The sequence below is a fragment of the Argopecten irradians genome, chromosome 12 (genome assembly GCF_041381155.1).
Source record: "Argopecten irradians isolate NY chromosome 12, Ai_NY, whole genome shotgun sequence".
Taxonomy (NCBI): Eukaryota; Metazoa; Mollusca; class Bivalvia; order Pectinida; family Pectinidae; genus Argopecten; species Argopecten irradians.
In genome coordinates this window covers 30,960,315-30,980,884 of record NC_091145.1, presented here as the reverse complement: position 1 = coordinate 30,980,884, position 20,570 = coordinate 30,960,315, and the positions used below count along the sequence as shown (strand labels likewise).

Genomic DNA, 20,570 nt, shown 5'->3' with positions numbered 1-20,570 from the left:
TGATCTCAGATTGGCGATGATCTTAGAGATGGTCACGGCAACGCTCCACAGGTCTCGTGCTGGTGAAAAACAAACGTGTTAGAGTCAGGATACATGGTCACACTTCGCTGGTTTTGTGATACTTACTGATTTAAGTCTGCTTTAACAATGACAGCATCACACCTGTGCAGACTTAGAAATTATGGAACAATGCTGCAATAACTTCTAGCAATGAAATATGTTATTATCACAAGATACATAGCACAATAAAAACAACATAAAAAATAACAGATAAAATGTGATATATGGTCATCATATGATGAACTATAAATTTAACTTCATTACATCAGAATATTTTCTTTTAAAGTAGATAATATAACAATAAGATAATAAAAGTAATCATAAAACTGCTCTTTGTATTACAAACATCAGTATGCAGTGCAAGTAAACTACAAAAAACCTGAGCCCATTATGAAGATATACTGTAATTTGTAACAAGTTGGTTATTAGGACATAAATCACTTGCCCCTGTTTGTATGTACTATAACTAAAAATGAGGAGCAGCTAGGTTGTACGTCAGGTCATTAACTTAAAAGTAAAAAGGCATGAATTAAATAGTTAACCCAAATACTCAGGTTTACCTTGTCACTGTGTCACAGAATGTTGACGTGACATTCCTGGCTGACAAGGAAAACAATGGGCTGCACATGATTAAAGGCATATATGTGTTGGCTGGTTTAAGGAAGGGAAGTCATCAAAATATAGGACTTCAACAAGGGAGATAACTCTTGAGGGGGAAATTGAGAAGGAAATTCACCTTGAGATCAAAATTAGCAATGGAAATGACCTAGATAATGAAATTGATGAGCAGGAAATCTTGACATAGAAATTAGTGAGGAATATGACCTTGAGATAAAGAATGGAAGGATTAAACTTCGATGTGGAAATGACCAAGGGGAATAATCCTGAGATGGAAATAACCAAGGGGAATAATCCTGAGATAGATAACCAAGGGGAATAATCCTGAGATAGAAATAACCAAGGGGAATAATCCTGAGATGGAAAATGTAATTTAAAACATGAGTTAATGAAAGGTTGTTTTCAACAAACGTTTCCTACAAAATGAACGTCGAATGAAATATTTATCCCCATATTCCCAAATATATACTGTATGATGCATAGGAGGTCGGGGTAAAGTTGAATGATAATTTTTGTTATCAGATGTTAAAATTTACTGTAAAAATGATGACCAAAAGGAAAAAAATATAACGCTTATTGGTAATGGCCTTGGCAGGCTATAGGAATGTGTCAGGGCAGTGCAGTATTACATGACATTGTTAGGTGTCGGTTTTTATATAGGTGTCTGTTGGTGTACCATCTCCATACATCCCTGTAGGTTAACATATATATCATGTGTCACAGGAATCTACAAAATATTTCTCATACTTGAAATTTGAAAAAACTTGACACCTATATGTTTGTCAGTGTAAATATGAAACCGTAGTACATGTGAAAAACTGATAGAGCTTTAGAAAAAAATAAATGCATAGGAAGATGATAAAATGATGACAGTGCACATGAATCGCTCATTATTAAAAATTAAAAAAACAACTTGAAACCAATGTTGTTTTCAATAACATGATATACTGTTTAAAACTGATATAATTTGGAAGAACTTTAGCTATATATGGGTAAGAAAGATGGAAAAAAACACAATTGGAAAGTGTACACTTTTCTGTCACATAACCAGTGAATATTACTGGGTGATCACATTGTTTCATTGACCGACAATTTAGCGTCTCTAACCCTTCACAGCTAAAACACTACAGGCAGTCACAGACATATTGTTGGCAAGACAATATAACATTGAGGGTGGTGAGTTTGATTGAGAATAAAAATAATCAAGATTATTTATTTATGAAATAGACTATCTCTCAGAGAAGAAACGTTATTTTAAAACCTGCTGACCATGCACAAGGAACTGGTGGTGGTACTGAATGCTAGAAACCATTAGTGTGGTATCTCTGGTGTGGTATAATAGTAGGGTACAGAAATAAATACATTTAGATATCGGGGGGGGGGGGGATGTGTGTTTATAGGTTTATAGGATATACCTTAATCAATACAGAAATAATTATCTCATTCACCCCTGAAATCTTACAATGGACTGGTCTAATCATTGATTTAGATGAGTCTAACTGTGTTTGTAGGGGTGGATATGATGAGGAAAGGGCATTGATGGTTAAATAGTAAAGTGATAGCAATAGTCTTTTCTGACCAAAGTTAGACTATACAGTACTATATGTGAGATGGGGTAGACTGGCCACCAGACTCTAAGTTATTGATAAGATTTTCTCAACAGAATCTTAATACTAGATGATCTCTTCTAGTTTGAAACATGTCGCAGAGACAAAAAAAAAATCCACATTATACTGGTGTTTTTAATATTCTAGAAACTAATGTCTATAGTCTAGCCCCTTATAGGGGATTCGGAAAGTTAAAGATGGTTTGGAAAGAAAAATAGAGTTGTTTGAAAAATGGAAAGCGGGGGGTGGGAAGGGATAAGATAGATATCATCAAGCTCTCACACCTGACTAAACTGGCTACCAATGCTGGCCTGTCTGGTATTTCTTATTTGCATATTGCATAGTTATCTTGCGGGTGGGTAGTGATTGTGACGTCATGTGCTTACGAACGTACATTGTACCTTTCGGAGAAAACGACAGGAGTTTCGCTCACAAAGTAATTACGTCACAATGGATACCTACCCACAAGGGAGGCAACTCTGTAATATACAAATACAGAATATGGGGTTGATAGACAGACTATATGTCTAGTTTTGGTATTTACTGAGCATTAGTATCTATACTGAATACTATTTTATGTGTGTAAGTAAGGCACTCTATCTATAGTTTTATGTGTGTAAGTAAGGCACTCAATCTATAGTTTTATGTGTGTGAGTAAGCCAGGGCCACCCTCTGTTTCTATAGTATTGGTTACTGAGCGATATTTTATAAGTGTAAGTTAAGATAATGGAGACAGGTGCTTGTCTTAATGGGGTCTGTGGGGTACGGCAATCAGCTGTTGTATCCACTAGTATCATCACTTATCTAACAGGTAGGGGAGACATCGGAGACCTTGGAGACCTCGGATACCTCGCTTTATAAAGGCACCCTGCCATACCCCTCCAACATCTGGAGACCTCGCTTTATAAAGGCACCACCCTGCCATACCCCTCTAACATCATGGAGACCTCGCTTTATAAAGGCACCATCCTGCCATACCCCTCCAACATCACGGAGACCTCGCTTTATAAAGGCACCATCCTGCCATACCCCTCCAACATCTGGAGACCTCGCTTTATAAAGGCACCATCCTGCCATACCCCTCCAACATCATGGAGACCTCGCTTTATAAAGGCACCATCCTGCCATACCCCTCCAACATCACGGAGACCTCGGAGACCTCACTTTATAAAGGCACCACCCTGCTATACCCCTCCAACATCATGGAGACCTAGCTTTATAAAGGCACCCTGCCATACCCCTCCAACATCTCGGAGACCTCGCTTTATAAAGGCACCACCCTGCCATACCCCTCTAACATCATGGAGACCTCGCTTTATAAAGGCACCATCCTGCTATACCCCTCTAACATCACGGAGACCTCACTTTATAAAGGCACCACCCTGCCATACCCATCCAACATCAGGAGACCTTGCTTTATAAAGGCACCACCCTGCCATACCCCTCTAACATCATGGAGACCTCGCTTTATAAAGGCACCACCCTGCCATACCCCTTAACATCATGGAGACTCGCTTATAAAGGCACCATCCTGCCACCCCCACCGGAGACTATAAAGGCACCACCCTGCATACCATCCAACATCAGGACATCTAACATCATGGAGACCTCGCTTTATAAAGGCACACACCCTGCCATACCCCTCTAACATCATGGAGACCTCGCTTTATAAAGGCACCATCCTGCCATACCCCTCCAACATCACGGAGACCTCACTTTATAAAGGCACCGCCCTGCCATACCCCTCTAACATCACGGAGACCTCACTTTATAAAGGCACCGCCCTGCCATACCCCTCTAACATCACGGAGACCTCACTTTATAAAGGCACCGCCCTGCCATACCCCTTTAACATCACGGAGATCTCACTTTATAAAGGCACCACCCTGCCATACCCCTCTAACATCATGGAGACCTCGCTTTATAAAGGCACCACCCTGCTATACCCCTCTAACATCTCGGAGACCTCGCTTTATAAAGGCACCATCCTGCTATACCCCTCAATAACATGGAGTCCTCATCACTTCACTAGGGAAGTCTGGAGGGGGAATATGGGGGTTCCTAGTAGCTTGGGTCTAAGACGGTTTTTGCTATTTATGTGGGTTAAGGTGTTAATCAAACATCTATATGTTAAGGCGGAGGGGGTGTGTGTAAAAGGGAGATAAGTAATGTCTCTGGGTGTAAGCTTAAGTAGCAGAAAAAGAAGTGGTCAGTCACTAACATTAATATCTTGTTCTTTTCATGAATTTTCCAGATATAAGGTGTAAGATTTATATGGATGACTCAAGAATATCTTAATAGATTACAGCCGAGGTCTTGGGGCTTTTTGATCTTCCCCCATATTATTGGGGTCATTGCTCCATGGAGACCAACATATACCCAGTATCCTTGATGGTACGGAAATGACCCCAATGGTTCTAGTGGAATCCTTACACAGGAACACATATTGGAATAAACGGTATTAGAAACAGTATTACATCAGGCCGGTCCAATAAAGTGTCAGAAAAAACCAAACTTGATTAATTCTATCCTTAATGTCTGTGATTGAAGCCCCTAAACACCTCCAGATTTTACATGGGTAAAAAAATAGGTTTTGATTACATGTAGCTGGGACGTATTGCTGTGCTACGTCGCGGATTCGACTACCTGTGGGCAGTAATAGCATTACCTAATCGGGTGAAATTACAAGGTCGATCATAAAGCAGCATTCTACTTCTCTAATGAGGTACAGTCCTGATAGGGAAATAATCTGCGCTCTGAAAAAAGAAAATGAGCTGACATCAACAGAAAATTACAGGATCGATTGTATGCTCTACTTTTACATCAACAGGCCGACTTTGTTTTGACGTAAGATATACTTAGTTCTGTGCAGGTGAGAGTCGAATGCAGGGGATTTACCTGGTTGACACAGGTACGACACACAGGTACGACGTAATCTTACCTTGACAGGTACGACCTACAGGTATACTTCCCTTGAACAGCCCCATAAGGACCAACCCCCTACTTTGTCTGCGGTTTATCACTTAGAACAATAACCATAGTTTTAAGATGTTAAAATTTGTTGATTTGTTGCGTTGGATTTGTTTGGGGTATAGGCTGGTAGTATTACATGGAGGACAAAGGGAGATGTTAGTGGTTCATATTCTACTCCCTTGGTTGATGGAAGGTGTTGTCTGCAGTCAACTATTGAATTTAATAGGGGCACTTGCTGCAGAATATATCAAAAGACATTAAGAGAAGAAATCAATTAATATTTACCCAATAAATAAATAAGACATGAGTCCCTTACAGGAAGGATGTGTAAAATGTTATACAAGAGAATAAAATGGGGTTAATGCTGACAGTTAAAGGCTGCTGTATAGAGAGAACCAACATGTCAATATTTAGCGGTGTTTACACAAGGAAGACCTTAGATTTAATTCATCAACACTATACATTGAGTGTGTAGTAATGGTTTTACCTGGAGCAGACGGATAAAGAACTCGATTGGTGGCTTGGTAATAGGCCAAGGCCTCACTGAATGGCCCTTATCAGGGTCAACCCCACCACCTTGTGCTTAGTTAAATCGAGCCCTGATTCTCTGTAATTTTGGTGAATTTGTATAAAACCAGGTGAATTTTTACTTTTAACCTAACCACTGCCACAGCTTACAGGTTCCTTTTAAAATCCTTATAGCTACTGCCAACAGTTCAAACTTGAAAACAAACACCAAAAAAACTAAAACAATACTGTCCCTAAATCTTGTAACCACCAATCCTTTCAATTGTCATCAGTAAACGCAAATCCCTTAACATACAACATTTACATTTTTCCCACCGGATTGTCGGTAAAAATTCCCTTTTGTTATCCATGGCGAGTACCTGTAGTATATAAATAACACTACCTATTTTGTCTACAAAAGTCTACCTGTCAATGAGACAGTGGTAAGATGACATTTGTAAACCTTGTGGTTTTGATTCCGGTTGTAAGGTAAAAGTGACGCGGGAACCGTTTACCAACACAGGATTGGCTTGGGAATGTAAACAAACAGATTTCACAATCGCAGGCGTTTCCTAATGTCCTGGTGTGATAAACTGTTAAATGTTTAAGTCAAGTTATTGTTATGCACTCTTGTCCTTCAGTGGAGTTGTGTAATGTTTGTATTTTCTATATGCTAAGAACTATTAATTCTACAACATCATAAATCTTTAAATAATGTTAATTTTTTGCTGTTAATTCTGAACTCAGTCATCCCTGAAGACACATTTGAACTCTTCTTTTTCAAAGGCTAGAAGAGTTCATTATGAATTTTCAGGGGTCAAAGAGCAAGGCCGGAGACAATTATTAAGTTTAATGTTTTCCACTCCAAAAAAGAAATATTGATATGAGATTAAATCATTTGATACATGAGGATACACACCATTCAGTTAAAAAATAGTCCATTCTTCTTTGAATGTAAAATCGACTAACTGATACATTTAGAAGGAACCTTTATATTACAAGGAACTGTTTTCTTTGGAATCTATTTTCCTCAGGAGACCATCTCATTTGATAAAGAATGTCTGAGATATCAGCTTCTGAAGGCAGAATCGCATTTACAAATCAACCACATAAATACATAGCTTCCATTTATGTATCTTCATTGATTTTGAAGCATGAATACTTGTGTCAAAATGTGCGTGTTACCAAGTGTATCTTTGACTGTACAGGAGCATTGCATATAAACATGGTTAGCCTAAGCTAACCCCAGTAGCATGATCCAGCCTCTAAGGAGACCTAATTCTATCCCTGTCCCGACCCGAGACACTGCAGCTACCATCTTATATTATCATGAACGTTTGACAAAACAAAAAACACTTATTTCCTATTTGCATAAACATTCAATTAGTAAGGGATCACGCAAGACTTCTGAAAGAAGGCTTAGGACTATTGGAATCCAATCATGACAAGGACTTACTGAAGGAATTGGTATTAGGTGCCAATCGGGGGAGATCGTTCATGGTGAAGATTTAAAACGGACCGAGGACAAGTGGGCAAATTTAACGTAGTCTTGTGTTCATCTGAGTATAGAGATGATAATCTGATTTTGTTCTTATGTAAACCAGAAACCACTTGATGTTGTGATATTCTTGGTAAGAAATTCAGGTCACACATCATGGACACACTGAAGATAGATTGATGTAGCACTTGTTTTTTTTTATCATTTCTGTTCAATCGTGAATCGTGGTGACTGATTGGTTAAGTATATGACTTTCTGATTGGTTAAGATGTCTGACTTTCTGATAATTAATGTGTCTTGACTTTCTAACACTAAGCCCTTCACCTCCAGGTCACCTTTTTGAGGTCCATATTGGGAAACTCCTGGGAAGTTGTATACCGGTATATATATTGGTGGTTTTTAGCTGAAAACTCTGGCTTTCTATCATCAGATCCTGACACATTTAAAAAAAAAATCACAGCTGTTTCTATAAATGATCTGAGGTGTCGAAAAGCTTGATAGCACTTATTTAGATATGAAAACAGATGGCTTAACCTATTCACATGTGTCTTATGGTGCTAAAATAGATATATATATAATTCCTCCTCTCTGTACATGGCTCACTTCAATCAGGCCATTGCTTTCCTGTGTTAAATCCATAAACTGCACATGATGCCTCAATACTCTTTGTAAGAGGAGGAATAACTCAACATATGCTCCTAATTAGATTTAAAATAGCTTTACAATAGTTAAAATGGCCTCCTTTTCTATACCCAGTGGTCATTCAGTTCCTGAGACCGATACAAGCAATGGGAACTATTGTCATTTTCCATGTTAAGAGTCGGTAGTCATTATGCATTGTCAGCAAAAGCTAGGGCATTGTCACATCCTTTTTTCAGTGTAACGGATCCCCTGGTCACAGACAACACCTCCCTCTTGGGTAGATTTTGATGCTGTAGGTTACTCGTGTCTATTGAAATATTCCCGGTCTCTGCCTCTCTATTAGATAGGTGCATGTTTTCCTGTTAGTCTGTGGCTGTTTATCATCAAATACATGGCCATTGGCAATGGGGACGGCTCTAGTTTAACGATTCCCTTGCTTGCGTCCCTCTTTGATGGGATATGTGTGTTAATTTAGTAAAGTATCCGTTACTGTATTATGTGTGAGGGGATTTGTGGAATATGGTGTTGTACTCTTATACCTTCACATACGCTAAGGTCAGTGACGGTGCCCTAAACGTACATTGGTTTTTGTCAATAGTGTAATTTTAGACGGCAGTCATTTAACGAGCCAGTGCGTTAGGATGACAAGATAGCCTGTAATTGGTACTGAGGGATTCTATGTGTTACGCAACACACCAACTACCATAGCAAGACTGTACATACACTTCTGATCAGCACCATCAGCAAATACTGCCACCACCATGAAATTCTAATCGTTCGAATTATTTCCAGAATATGCATTGCCTAGAAAATCATCTAAATCTATAGAGGCAAGCACTCAGTATGAATAACGACGGGCAACAATTAGCATGTTTTGAAATTGAGAGCATAGAGAATGGAAGCACTTGATAAACAATCGTTGCAAGTTGTCGGCATCATGGGACTGTAAATTTCACAAATTACTCGGAGAATCATTGATCTGCCAAAAAATATCAAACAAAAATTGGTAGAAATCGTGTAGAATGTATAATTTTCTCACAAAATGATGGAAGAATGGGATAGAGAGTATAAGGTATGGCATTAAGAGTCAGCCGTGGTGACGTATTGCCATGGCAACAGAAACAAAATGATACTGTTCTCTTAGTAATTGGAGACATAGAATTGCAAATGTTTCACATAGGTTCTAAAGGAAATCTGTAGCAACTTGATCCAGCGTCAGATCCTCAATCATTGAGGATGAATATATGTTGTGTAATTAAAGTGAGGCTGTTTGAATATAGCTTGTATAATTAAAGTACTTCTCTTTAATCATTAGCATTTCCTAAGAGAAACAAAAAAATAAGAATAGAAAAACCAGCTATCATTTGAATGTATTGCAATGATAATCAAGGAAAGGCTGAAGTTGCTGCGATGCTGCTCTTTACTGCGGCACTGCTGTAACCGTAGTGACATCGGACTGTACCAAGGAGTGCACTTCACTCCAATTAAAATACTCTAATTCAGTGCAACTCGCCCGGTGATGAGTAGTGACACCAGGTGGCGTCTCGGAGAAATAGAAATGTTCAAATAGAGCTGGTTTTTGAGTATTAATGAGAAATGAGCTCAATTCAATTTTGTTCTCTAGCATATCACGAAGTTCCTTGTAGAACACCAGTTTAACTATGTTACTGTAATCCTTAACAATTGTAATTAGAAATCATTGATTTAACCTTAATACTGCTGTAGACATCATTCCCGATGGAAAAAATAGATTCTAAACTTCGATTTCATTATCTTTACGCCACATAGTTTCAGATGCGCTGTTGATTAATTTTAGCTGCCATTGTTCCCTTCTGTTAGATAAGCGGAAATTTTCCTTTATAGATTATGGAAGGTTCAGTTTATTAATAAAGTCTGATTTATCATTATTTATTTTTAAATCTATATTAGGTCAAGGTTTGGAATTAAGTTCAAAATGATTGAACTGAGTCAACCTCAAAAAGTTGCAAACCTTTTTTATTCGAGCAAACATTAGATTTTAATGCTTATTTTTCAAGCCCACCTGAAAAATTGTCAATCCTCATTTTTCAAGCCAATCTTACAAAGTTGCGATCCTTGTTTTTCAAGCCACGAGTCCATGTTTGAATAGTCAATAAGTTGAACCTGTCAATAGGCAGAATCATATAGGTAGTAAATTAGAAACTAAACATCATCCCTCTAAACCTTTACAGATCATGATCAATGTGCACCAAATGCTGCTTGTTCAAACAGACAGAAATATCTCTACATGGAACTGGAATGTGATAATGCTTCAGTAGGAATGTGTTAGGGATATAGAAGCACTTTGTATACCTACACATATAACATTCACGCCATTACAGCTGTACAGGTCCATTAAAGTGAAAGTTATTGATCAGACTAAACTAGAATTTTTTTTTTATATTGGCTGTGTGTTGTACACAGAACAAACATTTATTTACCTGCCGTGCTTACTATACCTATATGGCTGTACCGATGGTTTAACTCAAGTTTTATCCTGTGGACACAAACGTTTGATGAGAACGAAGTATCTATATCAGCCCGAGAGGCACCTGTCTGCAACGATAGGTCTTGGTTACATAAGGGGGCAGCTAGCACATGTCTTAGTTACATGTAAAACGTTACTATTTGTTTTGACTGGCTCCATTTGGTCTAGTCTATGGCTTTATACATTATTAACAAGCAAAAACATTATACAATACCTGTAATATTGCTTTTATAACATTCACAATTCACCTGTTGATGGCTTCATCCATCTGTCTAAGACTTCATTGGCTCATCAGATTGTGTATTCATAGCCCTAAAAATGTATAATAAAATGTTCCAATCTTTGAATTGGAACTGTTCTAATCTGCTTTGAGGGATGAATGGGTGAAATGATATATGTGATATATGAAATCATACCAATTAGTACTTTAGATGTGTATTAGGATGCTTATTTTTCCTATGTTATGAATGTCAAACCAATATGTTGTCATTTTTTCAGGTTTCTATGTCTGCTCAAGAAGAGGCTGAGGCCTATGAGGAGGTTGTGATAGAAGAGGGAAACGCCATCAGGAAGAACATGTACTTTGATACTGACCAGCGCCACCTATACGCCTTCACAGACACAATGGTAGGCAACTCTTTCTATTATCCACATTACCTCAAGGTCACACAACACACACTCAAGGTCAATAACATAAAGCCTCAAACAGAAAATGCTATCCTTGATTTTTTGCTGAAAAAAATTTAGGATGATTATCTGAACGGAAGGATGTTAGAAATTCTATCATTTGATGGAGTTACAAACCACCAAGTTCATGGTCAACAGGGTATTTACCATAATCTTTTGATGTTGGATCCGACCACAATCTGATAGAGACTTACTCTATTGATTGTGCCCTTAACCAGGGTTTGATGTCAGTAAAGCTTACATGTGTAGAAAATATCTGCAATTTTTCAAGGTTGACATTACCTCTGAATGTTAAAGCTAAATTTTCCGATGATATTGGTAGTTTTGTCTTTAAAAATGCTGATTTGGGAAATTGTTGTTGGAATGTTGTGGTAATTCTTGTGAAATGAGTCCTTGGTGAACCATTCATACCGGTATTGCAGAGTTTAATTGTTAAACAAAGGCACCGGCTCCTATAATTAGAGATTGTGGACCCGGGGGACAGGCGGAATATTTTACTAACAGCAACAATATCTGTATTTGTGGAGTTGTGCCGACCATACCAGATGCTGTAGCTGACAACTGGTTCCTACCTGGTCCTGAAGAGAAGAATTATCAGGCGTAATATGTGGTGGTTAGAATAGAACATACTCACAATATAAAAAAGGATATTGATCTGGGAATGGTGATTCTTCATTTATTCTTCATTAATTATCACATTTCATTTCAAAATATTTTATTGTAAGTAAACATATTAAATACAGTCAGATGTACAGAAGGTAGTTATATATCTCGACAGTTGGATCAGACAACAACCTACGTCGATACCAGTCTTTTCCATAATTATCGCATCTGCGAAATCAAAATATTCAGTAAAGTGTGATGTTATCATTATAAGAATGCATAAAGTTGTACTAAGATGGTGTATCCTTGATATTGATTGTGAGAAAAGCCTATTAGATCGCCTATCTTTCTTCTGCAAATGAAAAGAAAAATGTCAAATGCTGTTCCTCATTTATAACTAACGATAATTCGTGAGAGACAAAAGGAAGCATGTATCTCACTTAGCACACCTTAAAGGATGGCCAGATTGATCCGTGTTACTCAATAGGAAAACAAAGGATGCAAAAAACAAAGGCAGATTGGAATAGATTGATGGGTAAGGACCGTAAAATCCACTTCATGTGGCGCAAGGTGATGGCTGGAAACCCAAATTGATCAGTCCATTCAATCTATCAAGACCTAGGCACACTGTATATAGCCTTCAGGCTGATGGAGCGTCGGACAACAACCAATGGTTGTACCAGGCCTCCAGGCTAGGACAGATTTGTTAGACAAATTGTTGCCTTTTAATTCCGAGTTAGGTCTGAGAAACATGGCTGTGTGATTAAGATGAAGCGATGGCTGGTGTATGAGACTCGTCTGTATATGTTTATTATTTTCCAGTGGTACGATGCAGACCACATTTATGGCCTCCTGACAAAAATTTCCAAAGTTCTTATTGATTATTGGTGGAATGGTTCGTCTTCTAGGATCTGTCTTTGTCATTCCTACCATTTTAGAGAAAATTGAAATTCTTGATAAAAGTATTTTTTTCTGGGAGTTTTCGTGACCATGCTTATGATTACGTTAGAAATGTATTTACATCATACTTAGATGCATATAATAGCTATCTCATATATAGACCTCCATGGCCTTGTAGCATAAGTTTTGTTTCAAAAAACCAAAATCACATTTTCTGCAAGTAAAATATATATGTATTTTTATGTCTTTTCTCATGAAATGTAGATAGCTATTTGGTAGGAAAACAAATCTAAGTTCTATATAGGGACATTTATTATCATGGCAGCCTGCAATTTCCTGTAGTTGTTGGTAGCTGACATTTCTACGGTGTCAGTATCTCCTTGTATGATACAAACACTCATCCAATACAACCACTTATATAGTTTGTATAGTCTCTTTATCTGAGGATATTAAAGTGAAAGAATTGATTTAATCGTAGAATGTAATTTATAAAGTAATGTAATGATAATGTAAGAAACTTGTTTATCGTTATGATTACTAAATGTTTACATTTAATTAATTGATGCAATAATAATTATATAACATCAACACAATAATGAATGGATAATTCACAAAAATATTGTATAGTTTGTGGATAGTTGTAGACATAACACACAAAATGTACATGTCATTTTCAATTTTAAACAATCTTATATACATTGGCATTTAACATATATTGACAGGATTAGTCATCTGGTGGCGCCTATATAATAAATCTTCTCCCTCATATTGATTTACTGGATGTATAAAAATAAGAATTGTGTAAAAGTGAAAGTTTTTAAGATATAATTAACAAATTGATATGGTGGTGTTCTTGGTATACTAAACAAAATCCAAGGATGCTATAGATCAATATAAGGCACTAAATAAATATTTAATAAACAGAATCATTGATGGTTATATAGGAATATAAGGCAGTGTATAGGAATGTTATAATGTCTTCTGATAGTGTTATATGGACTGGCCCTGACCACAGGAAGTGGCCAGTTTAACAATGATGGATGACACTGGTTTGGTCATCTGTCAATATTGACATGTGGGTGTGAGAATATGATGGATAATAAACCTAATGATCAACCTCGCTAATGTTCTATCGATGATCTGTGTCTTGTCCATGTTTTTCTATTGATCTATGTCCAGGACATGCTTGATCAGCCTTCATTAAAAAAAATCTGTTTTTCTTATTACATTTACAGCTGATTTGTGTATGGGCGGTTTACAGGGTACAGACTTCCCTGCTATTTCCAGTTCAGTGCACAAACAGTAGTTATCTATTATGGTCAAAACTCCCCTGTAACAAGTAATAATTCATGGATATACAAATTTGCTTTGAAATTGTTTCTTTATATTTAGTTGCCAATTTTCTGTGTTGTGAGAAGAGAATATTACCTAGAGAAAATGGAAGTCTTTTGTGAAGGAGTATCATTTGTATGGTAGTCGAACCCTCCAACTATAATGAATACACATCACTCATAGGCTGATACTCTTGCTAAAGTCTGTTGGATGTTTTTTCCTCATTAGTTTTGTTTTAACAGTGAGCTGGGCTAAATCTGACGTAAACCACACTGACGTAGTCGGGATCTAAAAAGACTAGATGCGTGCACGGCAATCTTGTAAATACCATCATTAAAAACAACCCTATATTCTTTGAACATGGGTGAGAGCTGAAAATGCTTTCCATTAATTCAAGGTTTCCATAAATAATACATTAATTGTTTTTACATTTACCGTCATACACCCTAAAATCTCTATCCTTTCGCTGTACTTGTGTGCCATAGCCTACATCCGTGATTTGGCTTGTGTTCCGCTGACGGGTATAAAAGCTCCATATAAAATGTTGACAGCGTACTGTTATATTACATCTAAAAGCTTTCAGCTGTAGCCCCCAAACCACATTGAATGGTACCAATCGTTCATTGAGAAATACTTTCACATCTGTTTTTAAATTTTGAATTCTAAAAGAACGATAATGATAGTTATAAGGACAGGATTTGGAGGTGTATTATTGTGTCTAAAAGTGTCTTGTATAGCTTGCAGCATCACATGCTCTGCTTTCATGGGAAACTATGGGAAAAGGGATTGGCGTGAAAATAGTGTAGTCAGGACCAACTTTTATATAACATATCTCAAAGATAAGGAAAACTTCCGGCAATACATTGTCTAAAGAGACTGTAGGGTTTGAGGAAATCTTCATCCTCTATGTCATGGCCTAGACATACCATTGTCATTAATGATGAAAGTTTCTATCTTGGGTGCCTTGTGCTTTAAATTTAAACTTGCTGGATTTCTTCAAATGGTTTAATTAGGCAGCTAGCTTTCGAAAAGTACAAATATACCACAGTCTCCCAAAATACACAGAACTTTTGCTTAAATGAGCTGAGCGGTTGATCCATATACTTGTTGTGTCTGTACATTGTAAAGCATTTTGTATGATTATGTTTGTTCGACAGGGTTAAAACCTACAAATCATAGTCAATACAGCAGTGGGGTTGCTGGAGCGTAAAATTTACGAGGGGACTATAGAGACTGATAAGAATGGAGGAAACAATGCCTCGCCAATGTTCATCATTGACAAAGCACTGGATTGATGTGTTATTGATTTCTAAGTGGGTATCAAAACTTATCGTGAATGCCTCCGTGCCTGGCGTCTCGGCCGTGCCAAATCGCTGAAAGTTGACGCTCTCGGAGTGTTGAGCAACATTATAGGTACACGGTGAGAAAAGCACTTCGGTCAGACCGTGTTTTACATGCGGAAAGTTTCTCCGAATAAGGAAAATTCAATTTCTTGGTTCTCCCTCGACGGTAGTATATGGCAGTGCTCAAGCTACATTATAATATGTCGGGTAGGTAATATGTACAGTCATCGTCAGATACAGTACCAGGGATACTGAGATCATCGGATGGTATTACAACACAACAAGTCAATGTACTGGGAATTGACTACAAAACTGATATCCATCACTTCTGTCATATCTCTAGACCTTGAGATGATAAATCGTTGATGGCATATTGGTATGACTGAAATAAGAGGTAGTTAAATACAGACCTTGGACTGTTGGGACATTTAAGTAGGTCATCCATATGGGCAACATAACAGATGTCCATTCCGCCCAGGTGGGAGTGGTTACGATGTCCCCGTACATATTGCCACAAGTCCTCCACCTCTGGGTCATAAGTTTGAATCCCATGTGGGGGCAGTTGCCTTATCGTGGATCTGAGAATATCGATATCGGATTCATTTTGTGAAAGTGAAAAAATTATGATTGAATCTGTTGCATTGAAAAAACTACTAATTACTACAGTTCAGTTGGGCCATATTCTCAAATAAAGAATTCAATTCGGACTGCTAAATTACAGATTTCAGCATGTCAGAAAGATATGCAGTTATATTCAAAGACCATCCATACCAAATAAGGAAGTTTATTTTCATGCGTTTGTCAAATTGTTTACTCGACTCATTCGATACGGTATAAATAAGCATGCCTGGATAACGATCGTATTCTGCTTTCTGTTTACACGCCCTACAGCTAAAAGGAAATCAACAAATCAAATTGTCGGTAGTCTTGTAATCTTTTTACTTCATTTAAATTGAACCAGAATCTGAGAAAATGAGCAAAAATTAACGGCAGTTGATTCTTTATGTTGGAAATTCTGCACTATTAGCATTAAAATTTTAAAGAAAGCGAGCCAAAAACGTAGATTGGAAAATTCATTATATCAATCATGGTTCATCTCCTAGTGGATTTGGGGGATGTTTTGGTGAAGTAATTTTGATAGTTTCTTTAAACTCCTTGCACTTTCTCAGGCGAGATTTGATTAATGAAATTTCTGGAATGGGACTCGGTGCTTATGGTACATTTAATTTTAGCTAATCTTTGGAAAATAAGGGCAGGATATTGGATTGTATTCTGGGCCACCCCTAATCTGCCGTGGGTTTTACTCGTCTACCAGTGGCTGAATTCTAGTCCATGTGGGTTACAAAACTTTCTGATCCTCGCCTTTGGTTGATGAAAATTGTAATGTTTTTAATGAGTAAAGAAATCAAAGAGGATTTTTAGGAACATTTAATTGATATTTCTTTTTAAGGAATTTTTGGGCTGTGTACTTGTAGTTTGACCTAAGAGGACAATTTCTAGCAGTAGACAAGTCTATAATCTTTGTGTTTAGCCTCGAGTACTGTCGCTTTGTTACTCGCTCTTTATTTATGTATGCAGGTGTTTGTTCCATTGGAGTGAAGGTCTCTTATGTTTGTGATTCAAGGTATGCAAGTATTTGGTTCCATTGTAAGGCTGGAGTTTCCACAGAAAAAACATCAACCTTCACAATCTACACCACATTGGTCTAGCATCATGTAGTGACCAAACGGTGCTGGAAAGAAGCAGGATAGTGGTTCTTGAAAGCTGAACTCTCCCCCCACATTTCCCTATATTCAGAAAGTGGTGGAAGTATTGGTAGAAAGTCAAGTACTTGACCATTACCATCAATTATATAGAGGATTTTTACAATGATTATATTTACAAGCTACAGATATTTAGAGTTGGTTCTTCTAAAAGGCAGTAGATTTTATGGGCAAAACTCTACAACTTTTAAGTCAAATAAATTCTCTTCTAAGAAGGATATTTAAAAATTTAGAATATAATGTTTCCCATTTCCTGAAATATCATGAATTTTAAATGTCTGAGGTCCCCAGGGAGCCATTCCATTTGAGATATTATGACTGATTGTTGTGGAGCTCCAATGAAATACTGGTGAGATAGCTTACACCGTTCCCATTCTGGCGTGGAATAAAACTGTTCTACATTGATTTCTCTGTACCCTTCCCATGCCTTATCATTACACAATAGGCCTTATTTTAATCACGATTTTCTGAATTCACATAATTCATAACAAAAGGTCTGTTGAAGGAAGCAACGCTTACTATATTGGTGAAGAATGTTATGAGCAAATGAACTTTTGAAATGATGTCAGGAAAATCTGATGAAACCATGGCAACATGATTTGGTCTATTTGCAATTGTAAACTTGAAAATTTGTTTAAACCTTTGCAATTGCTTCCGTTAAAGTGACATAAATAATTCAAATGTGAATGTGAGAGGCCTTATACCGACAGCTTTATAAGGCCAATAACTCTAGCACTACCATTCCTGAACAAGATTATATCCAATGTTGTAATTCAAATTTTGAACTTTAAAAACATCCACCTGGGCATTTTGTGAATGAAACATAGTACTTTTACGATAGTCGATCAAGCCATTATCTCCAGATAGCAGTTAAGGTCACAGCTAGCTTACAAAGTGTTCATTCATCTCGAGATTTGGACAGACTTTATTTGGTGTTATTCACATATGGCCTATTCTCTGTGGGGTTTCTACGACAAAACATTGGTTGATTTAGCATTCAAACGACTCGAATCAATTGCACACTTTAAAATGTCATGACTTTTATCACCGTATCAATAGAATGTGCTGTCAGTCTTGCCATTCTTCTTTTGAAAGGTTTAAAATTTTGACAAAACAAATATGTTTCAACGTATGTGGCAAATATTTTATAGATTATGAACAGTTAATGCATTGGAAAAATGTTGAAACCATATCTAATAGGATTGGCTGTTCAACGTTGGTGTAGCATTGATTGACATAATCTATTGTTGTCTTCACAAAACTGGCATTCTGAAAATAGGTCTTCTACCATCTAAATTGAGTTCCGGCCATTTGTATTGCTATTCCATCAGAATAGAGTTATAATCCTTTGTTTCTCTACCATCTTATCAGAGTTACGACCCTTTGTTTTGTCTTTAATCTGACTACAGTCAAACCTGTCTATATAGGGACAAGGGAAAAGTGGTCTCTATAGCCAAGTCTTTATACACATGTACATGTCACTTTGTGTTATAAATGGCCATTAGGGACCCTAAGATAATGTGTTTCAAGGCAGATGGTCTTTATACAGAGGTGGTCGCTAAGGCAGGTTTCACTGTATGTAGCATCTGTTTGTTAATGATTCTGTTGTGGCACAAGGAAGTCAAATACCTTAAAAAGTTGAATAAAAAATTGATATTATCTGCATAATACAAATTTTTTGAGTAAATTCCAATAAAGTCTCTTTACTACTTTCTAGGCCGATAATAAAATACATATCAGGGTTATATTCCACAACATTAATCTGTACAGTCTGTCACAGATACAGGATATATGTCGCTGATTCGCAATTAGATTGCACATATATTTCAGTACGCAAATTCTCATCAGAATTCAATTTCATTTTGGATAATAAAACATGTATTAAATCTGTAGATTCTCCTAGGTTTGTGATGTTTTACATTTTAAACCTGTCAAATTTCTTAATTAGATAAGATATTATTGCATATTTTCACAAAAACTGTTGTCATTTTCTCAATAATATCACATGATGAATGAATTTAGTTGACGGCATTTATTTTGTAATGAATGCCATTTCTGTTCCAGAAATGTTCAAATATCTATCAGTTATAGGTACATCAATGTTGTAACTGGTGTATAAAATTATTGCATGTCATGCTAGAAAGTTTCTCTTTCTTCTGTGTGTTTCTCGAACATATATCTGCTTCATACATAAAACATTTTAGAAATTAGTTTGTCAGGTACAAAGAAATTCAGTGAACATTCCTCATAGGATATTTCCTTTAAAAAAGCCTTGCATAAATTTATATTTAAATTTAAGAACCTGAGCTTTAGGAAGCGTTTGTCAGAATCATGTGATAAGCTGAAAGAAATGGCATATTTATGATAGGTGTTACTCGGTTCAATGGCAACTGAAAATTCGGTCATATTTGAAACATGTGAGAAGGTGTGATGTGACCATTCAAGGGGAAAACTGTGGTATAAGTTTTCCTTGTGGAGAATGTCTTAGTATGTTTTCTAGTTTCATAAAACCTTGTCATTCAGTAAGAATGTATAAATATTCAGGATATTAGGATTTATAAGGATATCGCTGACTTTACCTGGCTCAACAGAAAATATCCTTATCTGGACAGTACAATGAGTATCTATTTCATATTTAAATTTGATTTAAACAACAGAAATTCTCTCATTTGAGATAGCATGATGTTTTAAATTTAATTGAGGACAATGAATTCCATTATTATTGAAAGAAAGAGGGAAAGTTTCTGGAAAAGGTAGAATGGGCTCGCTCTAGATTTAGGGTAGACCAATCTGATTTTGGCTTTTAAACTATTTATAAACAAGAACCCAATATTGAGAGTAGTAAGCTATTTAAAACAGGACATATTTTTGTAAAGATATTCCACACGAAAATACAAACAAGTCTAAGGGACAAAATTAAAGCAGAGGTTTACTTCACCACATGGTTCTAACGGCACTAGATCTCTATTGACAACTCAATAAACTGGATTTGATAAATTAAATTCAGGTCGGGGCTCTATATCGTTGGTGAACCTGAACCCCTGTAATTATAGCCTAAAGGGGACGACTCACAGACAGAAAGGAAACAAGATGCAAATAAAATAGCGTCAATAGCTCATCACTACTGATCTATATTCATCATCTTGTTTCATTCTCTTCCGATTCCGTCTCCGTTTGATTCAAATTTCATTTGCTGGGATCAGTTTATTGAATTGAAAAAATTTACATAGTTTTGAACAACATCTCATTGAATTGGATTTGCATTCAGTAAAAAATATTGCTATAAGCAACAAAATAAACCTGCCGTAATCTGAATCACGACTCACTGCTCCATTGTGCTGTGCAAGTCTGGCTATCGCTGAGTAAAATCCACAATGTAATTAGTGGTGCGCTGGCCTATATGAATGATAAATCTACATCAGGGTTCTTGGGGTGTCTACTTGTGTAGGAGATTTGGTAGTAACTAGAATATGAATGACTATTTATCGGTCAGAGCTCTGAGGTCAGAATACTGTGTTAATGAGCATGTTT

General features: G+C 36.8%; 1 protein-coding gene across 7 annotated transcripts in view; it reads left to right on the top strand.

The window, feature by feature from the left end:
* LOC138336959 (plexin-A4-like) overlaps positions 1-20,570 on the top strand; it is a 179,108-nt gene that overhangs the window by 35,404 nt on the left and 123,134 nt on the right. For all 7 annotated transcript variants that reach the window (XM_069286607.1, XM_069286601.1, XM_069286602.1 and 4 more), the window contains one exon: positions 10,910-11,038. In XM_069286607.1, the coding sequence (XP_069142708.1) occupies positions 10,910-11,038 (129 nt within the window). The remainder of the gene's footprint in view (positions 1-10,909; positions 11,039-20,570) is intronic.